The sequence below is a fragment of the Odocoileus virginianus genome, chromosome 10 (assembly GCF_023699985.2).
Source record: "Odocoileus virginianus isolate 20LAN1187 ecotype Illinois chromosome 10, Ovbor_1.2, whole genome shotgun sequence".
Lineage (NCBI taxonomy): Eukaryota > Metazoa > Chordata > Mammalia > Artiodactyla > Cervidae > Odocoileus > Odocoileus virginianus.
Genome location: NC_069683.1, coordinates 53,266,373 through 53,285,103, shown reverse-complemented (window position 1 = coordinate 53,285,103; position 18,731 = coordinate 53,266,373). Strand labels below are relative to the sequence as shown.

At 39.4% G+C, this 18,731-nt stretch overlaps 1 protein-coding gene across 1 annotated transcript in view; it reads left to right on the top strand.

Annotated features, from left to right (window-relative positions):
* BCO2 (beta-carotene oxygenase 2) overlaps positions 1-18,731 on the top strand; it is a 69,842-nt gene that overhangs the window by 3,710 nt on the left and 47,401 nt on the right. Inside the window, exon 2 of the mRNA XM_020882268.2 lies at positions 6,630-6,834. Coding sequence (XP_020737927.2) covers positions 6,630-6,834 — 205 coding nt within the window. The remainder of the gene's footprint in view (positions 1-6,629; positions 6,835-18,731) is intronic.

The following is an 18,731-nucleotide window of genomic DNA, read 5'->3' as shown; positions in this document are numbered from 1 at the left end:
TTAGGGCTGGTATATCGAAGGCAGCACTGTCGGATGTTGAGGGTTTGAGGGAAAAGATGGAATTTGCCCCTGGTTTTTGTTGAAGGGGACCTGGGGTGTCTCCTGCTTGGAGTTTCCCAGACCAGGTCTCCCTTCAATATCAAATTTAGATTTACACTCTTTGGCCCAATGCATTTCTCTATGGCAGCGAGGGCAGATTTTTGGAGTTTTTTTTTTTTTTTTTTCTCTTTAGCTTTCTTAGGGCAGTTCCTTTTAAAATGGTACTTATCTCCACATGTAGAGCATCCTTTATTTTCCTTTTCTTAAGGCGGCAACCATTGTTTCAGCCAGTATTTGCATCTTTTGAGTTTCTGATCCTATATTGAGACAAGCCTTCAAATAATAAAAAATAGTCCCTGTCTCACGAATTGGGGCTATAGCCCTTTAACATTCCTGATTTGCATTATCATAAGCAAGTAATTTCTCTAGTCGCCTTTTAGCTTCTCCAATTACTGTATGGGAAATAGCAGTTTCTAATCTAGCTAAGAAATCAACATGTTTCATTAGGTCCCTGCAATATTTTAATGTAGCTACCTGTAGGCTCCCCTTGAGGAGTAATTTGATCCCAAGCTTCAAGGGCCACTGTTTTTAATTGATCATACAACAAAGGAGGGCATCGTATTTGAGCTTCTATGGCATCAAATTGTCCAGTGCCAGTTAACATTCCAAAAGTAATTTGGTTTTGGGGAGCGCCAGCTTGAACATTTTTGTTAGCATGATCTCTGGCTATATCTTGAAACCACATTGTCCATTGAAGATACTCTCTTGGTTTAAGGAGAGCTTTTATTAAAATTCACCAATCATAGGGAATAAAGTTTCCAATAGAAGACGCCATAGTGTTTAGAATCTCTCTAGTAAAAGGCGAATGTGGGCCATACAAAGTTATGGCCTTTTTCACTTGTTGCATGTGAAAAAGGTTAATACCTTCATATTGAGGTGTTATTTGCCCTTGAGCATCAACATTTCTTAAAACTGGAAAGGCGGAGAAACCTCCAGCTTCAGAGACTTGTGATTGCAAAGCCAGCAACTCAGATAGCCTCTGTTGTGAAGGAGGTAGATTATTTTTATTCAGAAAGGTGTTATCAGTTTTAATGTTAAAAGGTGTCTTAAGGGAATCATTGTCAGAATCGTTAGGTTCTATCGAGGGAGAGACTTTGGGATATGTGCCCTCCAGCAGGGAAGGAGCACTTGGAGCAACCAGGGCAGGGTTGGTAGGAAAATGCTGAAATATGCTGTTCTAATTGGGCCTTTCGTAAGGTATCATCGTCTAATTCATATTCATGTAATAAGTGTTCTGCCTGTTGCCAAATATTAGGAGGGCAGAACTCTGTTATGGCAGAATCACAGCTTCAATGAGAGCCCACAGGGGCCAGAAATCTATCGGAATATTTTTTTCCCTGTCTGACGGCTCGTTCAACATTCTCTTTGACCTGATGCCAAATTTCTAAATCAAAACTACCTTCATCAGGGAACCAACGGTTACATACCACTGTCTGAAGGCAAGCCTCTATTCGCTGGCATGAAACCAAAAATCCCTGAACTTTAAATAACTGATAAACTAAAGTAGAAAAGTGATGGGGCTTTCCAGCTGTTTGACCCATGTCTTAATACTTACCAGCTTCAACAGGCCCTCTGGGGTCACTCCGTCCGAATCTTGCCACGTGTACCAGAGTCCCTGTTTCTGGGAGCCACTTGTTGGTCCTTTAATGGACCGGAACCTGGTGGTCCGGAGTCGACGATAAGAAAGTAAGAGAGAGAAAGAGGCTGATATCCCCTGGTTTACGTGGAGAGCCAATAAAACTCTATTCTTAGAACTTGCGCTGCTGCACGTAGGCACCAGGTGCCCTCTTGAAGGGGTGAAGGCACAGTGCACCTTCTCCAGAGGGTCTTAGATGCCCGGGCAAGAAAGTGAACTCAGTGGGCTTCTGTGCTCCAAGGAATTAGCCTGAAAGAGAGAAGGAAAGAAAGAAAGACAGACACGGGGACCCAAGCTCTGATGGAGCAAAGGTGTTTTAATCAACATGGTGTGGGCATATATACTGTCTTACAAGGTAGTTACTCTCAGCACAGGTAAAGATTAAAATTCCAGACTTACAAAACATAAGGCAATCCCTATCAAAGACAGAGAGTTGTAAACAATCACTTTTTACCCTATGGTTCATAAAAAGGGAAGCGGATACTTATCATCGTAATGAGAAATGCCTGGATTCCTCAGCCCTGGGAAAGGCGTGCCTCTTCTCTTAATTCCTGAATATTCAGGAATTAATAAGGACCAGAGGATTCCTGACAGATCCAAAACAGCACACAGGAAGCCTCCTGTTAAATGCTTCCTGACATATGGGATTGCAAAGAGTTAGACATGACTGAGTGCATATACATGCACACAGACAAGATTACCAAGGGAGAGTGTTGAGAGGAGTCAATAAAGGGATTTATTCTGAAATTATCTACTGTTACTATATTTAATTATGATAATAGACATGAACAGGAAGGAACATGAACATGGGAAGTTTTACCCACCTTTTATACTCCTTATCCCCATTTTATCATTGAAAAATCTGAGGCACAGAGTGATTAGTAGCTTGGCCATGGTTTTCAGCTAATAAGTAGGAAGCTGGTATAAAGCAAACAAAGAAGGAGCAGAAAAGTTAGAAAAGTGCAATGTCTCAGAAGCTAAGACAGGAAGAACATTAAAAAATGTTGATTACAACATCAAACACTAAGGGAAATGTGAAGAGTGTCTAAGAAACTGCCACCTGCATGCTGTGGAGTCCGGAACATATAAACATGTAAACATGTAACTACTTTCTAAAGCGTTTTAAGTTGATGAATCTCTATTCAGACAAATGCCTGATCAAGGTATTCATTTTACTTAAGTAAGAGGAGTAAAATACCCAACGTCAGGGAATTTATTGTAACCTAAGAAGGAGAATAAGGTAAATATGCATGTAATAATAAAAGTAACAAGATAAATACCAGAGGGCTTCCTTTTCTAAGTTTCAAAGCATCCTCTTGATACCTCTAATCTTGTGGCTCTCAAATTTTAGTATACCTAAGATTACCTGCTTCTCCTACCCCAGAGATTCAGGGTCTTTTCCATTGAGTCAGCTCTTTGCATCAGGTGGCCAAAGTACTGGAGTTTCAACTTCAACATCAGTCCTTCTAATGAACACCCAGGACTGATCTCCTTTAGGATGGACTGGTTGGATCTCCTTGCAGTCCAAGGGACTCTCAAGTCTTCTCCAACACCACAGTTCAAAAGCATCAGTTCTTCTGTGCTCAGCTTTCTTTACAGTCCAACTCTCACATCCGGACATGACTACTGGAAAAACCGTAGCCTTGACTAGATGGACCTTTGTTGGCAAAGTAATGTCTCTGTATTTTTAATATGCTGTTTAGGTTGGTCGTAACTTTCCTTCCAAGGAGTAAGCATCTTTTAATTTCATGGCTGCAGTCACCATCTGCAGTGATTTTGGAGCCACCCAAAATAAAGTCAGCCACTGTTTCCCCATCTATTTGCCATGAAGTGATGGGACCAGATGCCATGATCTTAGTTTTCTGAATGTTGAGCTTTCAGTCAACTTTTTCACTCTCCTCTTTCACTTTCATCAAGAGGCTCTTTAGTTCCTCTTCATGTTCTGCCATAAGAATGGTGTTATCTGCATATCTGAGGTTATTGATATTTCTCCTGGCAGTCTTGATTCCAGCTTGTGCTTCCTCCAGCCCAGCGTTTCTCATGATGTACTCTGCATATAAGTTAAACAAGCAGGGTGACAATATACAGCCTTGAGGTACCCCTTTTCCTATTTGGAACCAGTCTGTTGTTCCATGTCCAGTTCTAACTGCTGCTTCCTGACCTGCATACAGGTTTCTCAAGAGGCAGGTCAGGTGGTCTGGTATTCCCATCTCTTTCAGAATTTTCCACAGTTTATTGTGATCCACACAGTCAAGCTTTGGCATAGTCAATAAAGCAGAAATAGATGTTTTTCTGGAACTCTCTTGCTTTTTTGATGATCCAGTGGATGTTGGCAATTTGATCTCTGTTTCCTCTGCCTTTTCTAAAACCAGCTTGGACATCTGAAAGTTCATGGTTCATATATTGCTGAAGCCTGGCTTGGAGAATTTTAAGCATTACTTTACTAGCATGTGAGACGAGTGCAATTGTGTGGTAGTTTGAGCATTCTTTGGGATTGCCTTTCTTTGGGAATGAAAACTGACCTTTTCCAGTCCTGTGGCTGAGTTTTCCAAATTTGCTGGCATATTGAGTGCAGCCCTGTGTTCTAAAAAACTTATATAACCCAACTCATTTATTATTTATAGCCTTGGGAGCAATAAGGCTTATTATTATCCATCTTAGAAAGAGGAAGCAGCCCAGAGAGATGGTCTTATTCAAGGTTAGTTATTTGGAAAACGACAGACCAAGATTTGAACCCAAGGATTCTCAGGCCAGTAAGAGTCTAAGTTCACACTTCTAAGTATTATACCATGCTGCCTCTTAAAGGGAGTAGCATTTAGATAGACTTTGAACAACAGATAAAACTTCTTTAGAAAAAAAAAAAAAACTTCTTTAGGGATAGACTAGTGGGAAGGACATTTAAAGTGAATTTTCTTTGGGAAATAAGGAAATAGTTGGATTTGACAGAATTGGTTACTTATGGTGCTTCCCAGATGGTGCTAATGACAAAGAACCCGCCTGCCAATGCAGAAGACATAAGAGGTGTGGGGTTCTACCCCTGGGTTGGGAAGGTCCCCTGGAGAAGGAAATGGCAACCCACTCCAGTGTTCTTGCCTGGAGAATCCCGTGGACAAAGGAGCCTGGCAGGCTACAGTCCATAGGGTCAGACACAACTTAGTACGCACGTGCTTTGAACCTACATCTCTGAGAAGGTCTCAAGTGCTCTAAACTGAATTTTTGAAAGATTTTAAAGAAGTGGGATAACTCCTGGGCATACACACCAAGGAAACCAGATCTGAAAGAGACACCTGCACCCCAGTGTTCATCGCAGCACTGTTTATCATAGCCAGGACATGGAAGCAACCCAGATGCCCATCAGCAGATGAATGGATGAGGAAGCTGTGGTACATATACACCATGGAATATTACTCAGCCATTAAAAAGAATTCATTTGAATCAGTTCTAATGAGATGGATGAAACTGGAGCCCATTATACAGAGCGAAGTAAGCCAGAAAGATAAAGACCATTACAGTATACTAACACATATATATGGAATTTAGAAAGATGGTAACGATAACCCTATATGCAAAACAGAAAAAGAGACTCAGATGTATAGAACTGACTTGTGGACTCTGGGAGAAGGCGAGGGTGGGATGTTTCAAGAGAACAGCATTGAAACATGTATATTATCTAGGGTGAAACAGATCACCAGCCCAGGTTGGGTGCATGAGACAAGTGCTCGGGCCTGGTGCACTGGGAAGACCCAGAGGGACCGGGTGGAGAGGGAGGTGGGAGGGGGGACCGGGATGGGGAATACATGTAAATCCATGGCTAATTCATTTCAATGTATGACAAAAACTACTGTAATGATGTAAAGTAATTAGCCTCCAACTAATAAAAATAAATGGAAAAAAAAATAGATAACCATCAAAAAAAAAAAGAAGTGGGATAATAGATGCAATGTTGTAAAATATTTTGCTAAGAGGCTAGTATTCTTATGTTTTAGTTTGGTTTTCTAGTTTAGACTTCTATATCACTGTTAGTTTTATGATTTAAAATGAAAGATTATCTTATAGTATCCAATTAATTATGTACTTGACCACCCCTCTGTGTTAGGCAATATTGCCTGTGAACACTGAATACATATGAAATAATAGGGACAATTTTCAGCTCTCTATTTTAAAATAATTTTTTGGTGGCTTTTGAATTTGAATTAATTTCAGAACAGGTATCAGTGCACTATTTAATTTATAACACCTCTTTCCTAGGAAATGCCGTGTACGTTCATGTGTATACCATTAAAATAGAAGAAATTAAATTGCAGATCCTATTAAATTCACATAAATCCTGTGAAACCTTTAGAATCACATTCTAGTGTGTCTAAAGTACTGAGATTAATGTAATTGTGATAATATCGAATGGTGGTTATTTATATTTCTTTAATTTTTTAAGCTGTGTGGCGTGTGGGGATCTTAGTCCCCCGACCCAGGGATCAAACCCCTGCCCTTGAGGAGAAAGCTCAGTCTTCATTAATCACTGGAATGCCAGGGAAGTCCTGGGCATTTTTTATTAAACACTGAGGTGTAGCTATTAGCATATCTGTGGTTAACATGTAGATTCAGTCTTGTGAAAAGGCCAGCATTACTCAACCATGAGAGATGGTAGCAATGGTAATTTAAGTCCTGAGTTAATTAAGCAGATTTGTATTGTAGAAATATAAAAAGGAGTGTTGTGGTTCAAAAATGGAGAACTGAAGAGTTGATGGTCTGAGAATAAGGAAGGAGACGAATTTGGAGACTGTATTTGGTGTTAGGTTTACATTTCTCTTACCAGTAGATGAGACTGTCTATGGAGAAACAGGCATGTTTATGGAAGACTGGGAAAATTTTTGTGCTTTTGATTTCCTCTTCACAGTTTTGAAGAAGTACATGGAAAATACTCATCAGAAAACAGTGATCTTTGCTCAGGGGAAGACTCTTCCATGCATTGCACCGCTTCTAACCACGGTGGAAGAGACTCCGCAAGTCATCTCAGCTCGAGTCCAGGGACATCTTCCTGAGTGGCTCAATGGCTATCTACTTCGTACTGGACCTGGGAAATTCGAGTTTGGGAAGGATAAGTAAGCCTTGATTTTGGAGAACAGTTTAATTTTCTTAGCATGGGCTCTTTCTATGTAATGTGCATAATATCTGCTTCCTCTCAGAGGCTAACATTGCTACACAATCCCTTTGATCACAGCTAAGGAAACTATAGCCTACAGGGGAAAAAAAAATGGAGAATTTTAATTCTTTTTAAAAAGTCCTGACTTCTGCTTTGCAGACTATTTTAAATTTTAAGTCATCTGAAAGTTTATGCTAAAAGAGAAGTGTCAGAAACTATGACTACTGAGCTCCATTTCATCACAAGTTCCTGGAGGAAGGGACAATGTCTTCACTCCATACCACTCTCTTACCCAGTACTCCCCAGACACAGTGGCTCTTTCAGTTCCTCAAACCAGGAATGTTTATTTTTGCTCAGGGCCTTGGCATTGGCTAGCTCATCTCTCTTCCCAAGTCTGATTCTTGTCATTCAGATATCAGCTCAAATTTCACATCCTTTGAGCTTTCCCTGATCTCCCAATCTAAAGGTGCTGTTTTTTATATTATTTATTTTAATTCCCTGCATTATCAATAGCTAGTATATTTTTGCTTATTTACTTATGTATTAGCTGTTTTTCTCACTATATGGCAGTTTCATAATGGAAGGGACCTTTTCTTGATCAACCCGTATCCCCTGTATCTAGGATAGTACTCTGTAGTTAAATAGCAGCGAATACTTACATGTAAGTAAATGAGAAGCCCAGCAACTCATTGGTGTATCATTTCTCTGTGTGACTACTAGGGACATGAAGTGATGTGCAGAAACCATTGTGGTCAGAAAGAAATCTACTTTGCTTTAAACATTTAAAAATTTTAGAGACTTTTTTTTTTATTGTGAAAGTTTTTACCTGTATTAAACTTTTTGAAATATAGAACCAAGTGAGGGAAAAGTGTGTACCACATCCTCCATTAGCACTTTGACATATTTCCTGCTGATCTTTCCCCCATCTCTATAGATTTGTTTTAAATAATTATAATCACATGAAAAAAATTTTTAGTGAGGTATAATTGACATTAGTTTCAGGTGTACAACATAATGATTCAATATTTGTATATATTGTGAAATTATCATCACAAGTCTAGTTAACATTCATAACCATACATGTTAACAAAAATTTGTTTTTCTTATGATGAGAAGTTTTAAGATTTACTGTTGTACATGCTGCATGGTAAGTTGTTTCAATTGTGTCTGACTTTTTGTGACCCTATGGACTGCAGCCTACAAGGCTCCTCTGTCCATGGGATTCTCCGGGCAAGAATACTGGAGTGGGTTGCCATGCCCTCCTCCAGGGGATCTTTCTGACCCAGGGATCGAACCTGCTTCTCTTATGTCTCCTCTATTGGCAGGGAGGTTCTTTACCACTAGAGCCACCTAGGAAACCAAAGTTTTACTGTTAGCAACTTTCAAATATGCAATACAGTTTTATTAACTATATTCTGACTCTGTACTTTACATCCCTTATTTATTTTATAACTGGAAATAAATTTTCATCCCATTTACCTCTTGCAATAACCAATCTCTTGCAACCACCAACTTATTCTCTGTGTCTGTGAGCTTATTTTTCTTTCTTTCTTTTTAATCTTTATGATTTAATCTTTAAGATTCTGAAAGGTTGTTGCTGACCCACGAAAAGACTCTGGGATTCTTGGCCTCCGGAGGAGAAGAATTCAATCTGGGGCCAGAGATGAGGCTTGATCACTCAGAGCTTTTGTGTAATAAAGTTTTATTAAAGTATAAAGGAGATAGAGAAAGCTTCTGACATAGGCATCAGAAGCAGGCAGAAAGAGTACCCCCCTGCTAGTCTTCAGCTGGATGTTATATAGTCACTAGCAGTCTGTTAATGAAAGAAGGAATGTCTTAAAACTCAGAATGGCACCAGGCCCCTCATCCATAAGATGTGTTTTGGGATAATCTTGGCACCATATGATTCATCCTGGGCCATAAAACAATTGACTTGAATCTTGTAGAAGGGCAGATTACCATACAAATAGTTTCATTTACACAGATTAGGGGAACAATGTCTGAGTATAACATACTGGTTTGTCAAGTAGGTTCTGAGCCATTAGGCTAGAAGGACTTGAAGACAGAGTCTGGGGTAAATGCATAGTACATTAACATAGCTTAAGACAAACATTTCCATAAGAAAAATGCATTGATTAACTCAAGGTTTGAGAATAGTTAACTTCAGGTGAAACCAGGTGTCATTATGGCAACACAGTATTTTAAGAGAAACCTCCTTTTAAATTTGTATAGAGAAGGGGGGTAAAAAAACATCATTAGTTTGTTTCCTCCTGCAGCTTAAGAGAGATAAAAATGTCTGACACTTGCAGCCTATTTCCTCTGTTTGGAGACCCCTGGCCTTCCTGTCTGTTACCCTCTCAATTCTACATAGAAGTGAAATCATATGGTATTTGTCTTTCTGACTTATTTCACTTAGGATAATGCCCTCAAACTCTACTCATGTTGCAAATGGCAACATTTCCTTCTTTTTTATGGTTGAGTAGTATTCCATTGTGTGTGTGTGTGTGTATGTGTATATATATATATATATATATATATATAGGCACTTAGGCTGTTTCCATATCTCAGCTATTATAAATAATGCTGCAGTTAACATGAGGGTGCATGCATCTTTTATGAGCTAGTGTTTTTTATTTCTTTGAATTAATATCCAGTGGATCATATGGTAGTTCTATTTTTAATTTTATGAGGATCCTCTATTTTTTGTGGTTTTGGTAGTGCATGTGAGGCTGCCAGGGCTAACACTATGACAGGCGGCCTGGACCTAAGTTTCGATTTCCCCTGAAATGGTAAGATTCCCTACCCCCATCAGGCCGCCTGGAGCCAGCCAGTCAGCAGGCGCCCAAAAGGGAACAAAGGGAACTTATCAAGGGAAAGCTGAAAAGCCCGCGAACGCCTAAGTTTGAACAAAAGCCTGCGAAAGTTTGGACCAATAAAATTGCTTTGCAAACATGTAACCAATCCGCTTAAGCCAGCTACCAACTGCCTATGTTCACCCTATAAATTGGTGTAACAGCTGGGGCTCAGGGCTCTCTGACCCTGCACCACTGCGTTGGATGCAGCAGGAGCCCTGATTCGAGTCAGTAATAAACTTCCCTTTTTGCGAGTTGCATTGTCTTGGTAGCCTTCTCTCTTCCCGCTCGGGGATTCGGACATCGGGCATAACAGTGCACACTCCGGGAGTTTCTGATGGACAGGGAGGCCTGGCGTGCTGCGATTCATGGGGTCACAAAGAGTCAGACACGACTGAGTGACTGAACTGAACTGATACTAATTTATGTTTTCACCAACAATATGTGAGTGTTCTCTTTTCTCCACATGCTCCCCAACACTTGTTATTTCTTGTCTTTTTGACAATAACCATTCTAATAGGTGTGATGTGGTATGTCACTGTAGTTTTGATTTTCATTTCCCTGATGATTAGTGATGTTGAGCATCTGTTTGTATACCTGTTGACCATCTGTATGTCTTTTTTGTAAAATGTCTATTTAGATCTTTGGCCCACTTTAAAAACAGGTTTATGTGTTTTTTTGCTATTGAGTTGTATAAGTTTTTAAAAAAATATATTTTATATATTAACTGAATTTTTTGTCTTTATTTTAAAAATTTCATACAAAAGTCTTAAGGCTTTTCACCTGTGTTGCTACAAAATCTGAATGATTTACTTTTTTGGTGACTATCTAAATGTAACCTTTATTTAAAAACTTTCTTGTATTTAATTTATTCATGTTTAATTTTTTATTTTTAAAATTATGAGCATATGATAACACATTTATAAGAGACTTGGAAAATACAGAACAAAGTTACATATAGTTCCACTATATATTACAATTATTTTTTTTAAATAGATAAATTAAGATTTTTAGTTGGAGTTTCATATCAAGCTCTCAAAAAATTAATAGAATAGACAGAAAAGTGGAAGATATAGTAGACCTGAAAAGCACAATGAATAAGTTCAGCATAATTAAGATTTATACAATTTTCACACAGTAGCAGGATACAAATTCTATTCAAGTTTCCATGGACTATGAACCAGGAGACACTGGAACATATCCAGGGACATAAAACAAGACACAAAAATTTCATGGTCTAAAGGTACTGAAATCATATAGAGTTTGTTCTCTTATCATTGTGGAATTATGTTGGAAATCAATATCAAAAGATATTTGAAAATAACCCACCTATTTTCAAGTGCAATGTGACATTTCATGAATCTTTGACTTAGTCATTGAAAGTCTTAATAAAGCTAAAAGACTGAAAAATCACAGAGGGTGACTGAAGCAAAGAAAGCATTTAAATGAGAAATTAATATAAATATGAGAAATTGAAATCAAAGACACTTTAAAAATGCTATGTATTTGGAAATTATATGTCCACTTTTAAATGATGGACGTGAATGACTTACTTTTAATGGCTGGATGGTATTCCAGGTAACTTTCTAAAAAAATGTGGTAAAATATACATAACATTTACCATCTAAAATTTGCCAACTATTTTTTGATTGTACAGTTCAGTAGCATTAAGGATATCCACACTGATGTGCCACCATCCATCTACTTTTCATCTTGCAAAACTGAAACCCGTATCCATTAAACAGTAACTCCTCATTCTCCCTTTCCCCAAGCTTGGCAGCTACCTGTTCTACCTTTTATTAGTTATATTCCTATGGGCCTGGTGGGAATCTGGTCATGGCCATACTGTGCTTTTCCACCTGTTGTTAGAAACAAATCAAGAATTAGGGCATGTTTAAGATATATTTCTTAATAACTCAGATACTTTAATTTTCTGAATCTGTTGCATCTTGTTTTCACTGAGTATTAGACTTATAAAATGACAGTGCTAGAAGGAAACAAAATACAATATTCTTCTACCACCCTATCCCTCCCCAATCAGCTGCTGCAAGAAGCCCTTGAGAAATTATTTTAAATACTTAGGGCAATGGTTGGGGGACTGGGAGGGTAGAGAGCTGATTTGGAGGTAGAGAGAAAGAAAATTACTGGTTTATGAATCTCCCCCGCCCCCTTTATCCCTAACAGAGAAGTTCTTCTTTTCCCTATTTTATCTGGATTTCATGAAATTTATAATTGGAAAAAAAGACCATGAAGCATAAAGAAGGAGGAGGAGGAAAAAGAAAAGTAAAAGTACTAGTCCACCTCCCAGAGGGTCACAGCCTCTTACAAAAAGCACATGGCATTTCATTTGCCGCAGAAGTGGCTCTGGTCAGTAAACCAAACAGCAGAAAGATCTTTGTGGGGGAAGGAAAGTGGGTGGTGTAATTGGTTGGTCCTTGTAAGTATCTACTTTGCCTTCAAATCAATATTTTTCAGAGCCAGCATTAGGCATGTATAGCAAGAACAAAATCTTGCCTGACCCCTGGGTGAGAAGTACAGATATCTTCAAATTAAAGAGGTGGAAAACTGAGGCTTAGTTTAGTGACTGGCTTGCAACTTTGATTGATTGATTGATTGATTTTCATGGGAGAATGTTTCCCTTTTTTATTTATAAAAGGCATCATCAGTTATCATAATATACAGCTTTCTCTTTTGTGGATCCCCAAGTCTCTTTCATATATATCTTTTCGATAGAATTTACTTGCAAATATTTGGGGGGCATTTCTTTGTTTTTAGACTTTTTATTTTATATGGGAGTACAGTCAATTGACAATATTGTGATAGTTTCAGATGTACAGCAAAGTGATTCAATTATATATATACATGGTATATAGTTGCTAAATGGTTGTGTTTACTCACTAAGTCATGTCCAGTTCTTTGCAACCCCATGGACTATAGCCCACCAGGCTCCTCTGTCCATGGGATTTCCCAGGCAAGAATACTGGAGTGGGTGGTCATTTCTTCCTCCAGGAGATCTTCCTGACACAGGGATTGAACCCACATCTCCTGCATCTTGTGCATTGCAGGCGGATTCTTTACCACTGAGCCACCAGGGAAGCCTCCATGCATGTGTATGTTCTTTTCCAAATTCTTTTTCCATTTAGGTTGTTACATAATACTGAGCAGAGTTCCCTGTGCTATACAGTAGGTCCTTGTTGGTTATCCATTTTAAGCATAGCAGTTTGTACATGTTAATCTCAAACTCCCTAACTACCCTTCCCACCCACACTTTCCCTGGGTAACCATGAGTTCCTTCTCTAAATCTGTGAATCTGTTTCTGCTTTGAAATAAGTTGATTTGTACAATTTCTTTTTAGATTCCATATATAAATGATACATAGATATTTCTGAGTTAATTCATTCAGTATGACAATCTCTGTGTCATCCATATTGCTACAGATGGCATTATTTCATTCTTTTTAATGGCTGAGAAATATTTCACTGTATATATGTGCCACATCTTCTTAATCCATTCACTTGTTGATGGACATTTAGGCTACTTCCTAATGTCTTGGCTATTGTAAACAATGCTACAATGAACATTGGGGTGCAAGTATCTTTTTGGACCGTGTTTTTCTCTGGACATATGCCCAGAAAGGATTGCTGGGTCATATGGTAGCTGTATTTTCAGCTTTTTAGGGAACCTACGTACTGTTTTCCATAGTGGCTTTATCAATTTATATTTCCACCAACAGTATAGGAGGGCTCCCTTTTCTCCACACTCTGTCTAGAATTTCTTGTTTGTAGTCTTTTTGATGATGGCCATTCTGACTGATGTGAGAGGGTATCTCATTGTGGTTTTAATTTGTATTTCTCTAACAATTAGTGATGTTGAATATCTTTTCATGTGCTTCTTGGCCATCTGTTTGTCTTCTTTGGAGAAATGTCTATTTATGTATTCTGCTCAATTTTTGATTGGGTTGTTTGTTTTGATGATATTAAGCTACATGAGCTGTTTGTAAATTTTGGAGACTAATCCCATGCTGGTCACATAATTTACAAATATTTTCTCTGAATCTTTTCATGTTATTTATGGTTTCATTTGCTGTGAAAAAACATTTAATTTGGTCTCATTTGTTTATTTTTGTTTTTATTTCCATGACTCTGGGAGATGGATTGAAAAAAATATTAATATAATTTATGTCAGAGAGTGTTCTGCCTATATTTTCCTCTAAGAGTTTTATAGGCTCTGATCTCACATTTAGATCTTTAACCCATTTTGAGCTTATTTTTGTGTATGGTGTTAAAGAATGTCCTAATTTCATTTTTTTACATGTAGCTGTCCAGTTTTCCCAGCACCATTTATTGAAGAGACTATCTTTCCACCATTGTACAGTCTTGCCTCCTTTGCTGTAGATTAACTGACCAGAGGTGAGTGGATCTATTTCTGGGCTTTCTGTCCTGTTCCATTGATCATATTTCTATTTTTGTGCCAGTACTATACAGTTTTGATGACTATAGCTTTGAAGTATAATCTGAAACCAGGGAGCCTGATTCCTCCAGCTTTATTTTTCTTTCCCAAGGTTGCTTTGGCAGCTGCTGCTGCTAAGTCACTTCAGTCGTGTCCAACTCTGTGCGACCCCATAGATGGCAGCCCACCAGGCTCCCCCATCCCTGGGATTCTCCAGGCAATAACACTGGAGTGGGTTGCCATTTCCTTCTCCAATGCATGAAAGTGAAAAGTGAAAGTGAAGTTGCTCAGTCCTGTCTGACTCTTCACGACCCCGTGAACTGCAGACTACCAGGCTCCTCTGTCCATGGGATTTTCCAGGCGAGAGTACTGGAGTGGGTTGCCATTGCCTTCTCCATTGCTTTGGCTATTCAAGGTCTTTTGTGTCTCCAAACTAATTTTAATATTTTTTATATTAGTTCTATAAAAATGTCATTGATAATTTGATAAGGATTGCATTGAACCTGTAGGTTGTCTTAAGTAGTATAGTCATTTTGGTAATATTAATTCTTCCAATTCAAGGTCAAGATATATCTCCATCAGTTTGTGTCATTTTTTATTTCTTTCATCAGTGTCTTATAGTTTCAGATGACAGGTCTTTTGTCTCCCTAAGTAAGTTTATTCCTAGACACTTTATTTTTTTTTTTTTTACTTTACAATATTGTATTGGTTTTGCCATACATTGAGTTGAATCCACCATGGGTGTACATGTATCATGCATCGAACCTGGACTGGTGATTCGTTTCACATATGATAATTTACATGTTTCAATGCCATTCTCTCAAATCATCCTGCCCTCGCCCTCTCCCACAGAGTCCAAAAGACTGTTCAATGCATCTGTGTCTCTTTTGCTGTTTCGCCTACAGGGTTATCGTTAACCATATTCTTTTTAATGCAGTAGTAAATGGGATTGTTTCCTTAATTTCTCTTTCTGGTCTTTCGTTTTTAGTGTATAGAAATGCAACAGATTTGTGTGTTAATTTTGTAACCTGCAACTTTACGAAATTCACTGATGAGCTCTAGTCGTTTTCTGGTAGCATCTTTAGGGCCTTCTATGTATGGTATCATGTCATCTGCAAACAGTGACAGTTTAACCTCTTCTTCTGCAATTTGGATTCCTTTTATTTCTTTTTCTTCTCTGATTGCCATAGCTAGGACTTCCAAAACTATGTTCAATGAGAGTGGTAAGCATGGACATCCTTGTCTTGTTCCTGATCTTAGAGGAAATGCCTTCTGCTGTTCACTGTGGATTATGATGTTAGCTGTAGGTTTGTCATATATGGCTTTTATTATGTTGAGGTAGGTTCCTTGTATGCCCACTTTCTGGAGAATTTTTACCATAAATCAGTGCTGAATTTTGTCAAAAACTTTTCTGCATCTATTGAGATGACCATATATATATATATATATATATTTTAAATTTTTTATTGATGTATAGTTGATTTACAAAGTTTTATTACTTTTAGATATACAACATAGTGATTCAATATTTTTATAGATTACACTCCACTTAAAGTTATTATAAAAGACTGACAATATTCCCCATGCTGTCCATTATATCCCTGTATTGTATTCATTTTATACCTGGTAGTCTGCACCTCTTTTTATTTATTTATTTATTTTAATTGGAGGATAATTACTATATTGTCGCTAAGGGTCGGACATGACTGAGCGTCTTCACTTTCACTTTTCACTTTCATGCATGGGAGAAGGAAATGGCAACCCACTCCAGTGTTCTTGCCTGGAGCAGTCCCAGGGACGGGGAAGCCTGGCAGGCTGCTATCTATGGGGTCGCACAGAGTCAGACACGACTGAAGTGATTTAGCAGCAGCAGCAGCATCTCTTCTCCTGTGGTTTGATGACCATTTTTAGTGTTGTGTTTGGGTTGCTTTCTCTGAGTGTGACTCTGTTGTAGTTTTTGGGTTTGCTATTCCCATGAGGTTTTGATATAGCAATCTATATGTGACAAAGTTTTTTTAAGATGCTGATCTCGTCCTTGCCTAGAGGAGTTCTTTAGCATTTGTTGCAAAGCTGGTCCTTCAGCATTTGTTGCAAAGCTGAAGCAATTAGGTAAGCAATTACTCTTAGGTGACAGAGGCCTTCAAGAGGGCTCATGCCAGTGAGCACTTCCCAGGACTACTGCTGCCAGTGTCTTCGTCCCCACAGTTGCCTGATCCACCACCTCTGCAGGAGACCCTCCAGTACTGGCAGATAAGTCTGGCCCAGTCTCTTGTGGGATCACTGCTTTTTTCCCATGGGTCCTGGAACACTCAAGAATTTGCCTGTGCCCTTCAAGAGCAGAGTTTCTGTTTCCTCCAGTCCTGTGGTGGTCCAACAATCAAATCCCACTGGCTTTCAAAGCCGATTCTAGTGACTTCTCTTCCCGTTGCTGGACTCAGGGCTCAGAACCTGCCCTCCAGTGGGGGAACTTCTGTGGTATGACCGTTTTCCAGTTTGTGGGTCCCACACCCTGTGGGCATGAGATTGAGTCCATCAAGTTGTGCCCTCCCTACTGCTTCCCTGTGGCGTCTCCTTTGTCTTTGTGTGGAGGGTATCTTTTTTGGTAGCTTCCAGCATTTTTCTACTGATGGTTGTTTACAAGTCAGTTGTGATTTGGTGCTCTCACAATAAGGGGTGAATGAATGTCCTTCTACTCCACCATCTTGAGATTCCCAACTTATTTGAAGGGAGTGGTGGAGACCTGAAGCAAACACGACTCTTAACCTGTAAACAAGAATCGCTCTGCTTGGTTGTTCAGCCCACATCTGAAGCTTATTCCACAGAATTGCCTACCCCTGAAACCTTGAACTCTGAAACTCTACTCTCTTCTCAAAACCCCAATTTCCACACCCCTCCATTCCTGTGAAACTTACCTTTAATTGTTTCATGTTCTCGTCTTACTCTTCTCCATCTTTTCAGTTTATTAACTTTCCTTTAGTTTCTTCTCCCTGGTATAGATTCCACTATCTATAGATTTCTATAGATTCCTTCACATACACCCTTACTGCCACCATCCTCTCTACCTTTGCCCTGGTGAGCTACCTGCCTCTGACCATTTCTGGTCCTACATTAGCCTATTTCTGGTTTCCTCTGCTCAGTGTCCAGGCCTGCTAAGCATTTCTAGAGGAAATCACATAACCTAACAGATTGATTCAATGACAGAATTATGATTTCCAGCCCCATCTGAGTCTTTGGTGCTTCCAGGAAGTCTTTAGCTCTTTCCAGCTTCCCACGGGGTCCCTTTCCCGAAACTTCCTTCATTCTCCCTGTGTCTTTGACTGTCAACAGACAGACCTGCCCACTTCATTATGGATAGAGGGGCAATGGAATTTGAGCTCCTTCAACTGCCCTCTTCCTCACCTCCCTAGTTCTGCAGAGTTACTCCTGCCTGTCATCGGAGCAGGAAGAGTCTTCTCCCCCTCCTCTGAAACCTCGCCGCATCATTCCTGCCCTCCCTTTGTATCTGTTCTCCTTCACTAATCCCTCATCTCAGCCTGCAAGTGTCCTCTCAGCCTGAAATCCCCTCATTCCTTCGCACCTTCTTCTCCAACTAGTACCCTATCTCCTCCCCTCACTCTTTCTGTTTTCCTGCTTCCTGAGGTCTTCTCAGTTCACTTCCATCTAACTTTTCACCCCTCCATGCTACAGTGCATGCATGTGTGCTAAGTTGCTTCAGTCATGTCTGACTCTTTGTGACCCTATGGACTGTAGCCCGCCAGGCTCCTCTGTCCATGGGATTCTCCAGGTAAGATTACTGGAGTGTTTTTTCATGCCTTCCTCCAAGGGATCTTCCTGACCCAGGGATCAAACCTGCATGTCCTGCTGTTCCTACCTTGCAGGCGGATTCTTTTACTGCTGAGCCACCAGGGAAGTGGTATCAGTTCTCAAAAAGGTCGCCAAAGCCTTATGTGTTAAGTGAAATGGGTTTTCCAGTCCTCAGTCCACTTTTCTACAACATTTGACCTTCTTATCAATGTCCTAACATTCTCTGGTCCTGGATTCCCACATAACACTTTCCTGATTCTTCTCCTGTCCCTCTGATTGTATGTTCTAAAATAATTTTTTGCTGTTCACTATACTTCACTTGTCCCTTCAGTGTTGATGTACCCCAGTCCCTGACCTGAGTATTCCTTCCTTTTCTCTCATTGTGTGCTTTCTTTGCTATAGTAGAAATAGTATATTCTTTAAGTAAGATGGAGTGGGTTCAGATTCCATGTTCACCATGTATCAGCACTATAATCTTGAGCAAGTTTTCCCATATGAAAAATGGAACTAATAATACTGATTTTAATGACTGAATATGAGGATTAAAGGAGATAATGCCTATAAAGGGCTTCACTCAGTGGCTGACAGGAATGAACACTTAGTGCATTTTCTTTCTCTTCTTTCCCTTCAATGCCCTCTTTCCCCATTCCTCTTCCTGATAAGTAACTTCTAGTTCACCTTATTTTTGTAGATTCCAGGATGTGGAGTCAGCACTGGGCTGAGATCCTTGTTCTGCCATGTGCCTGTCCTA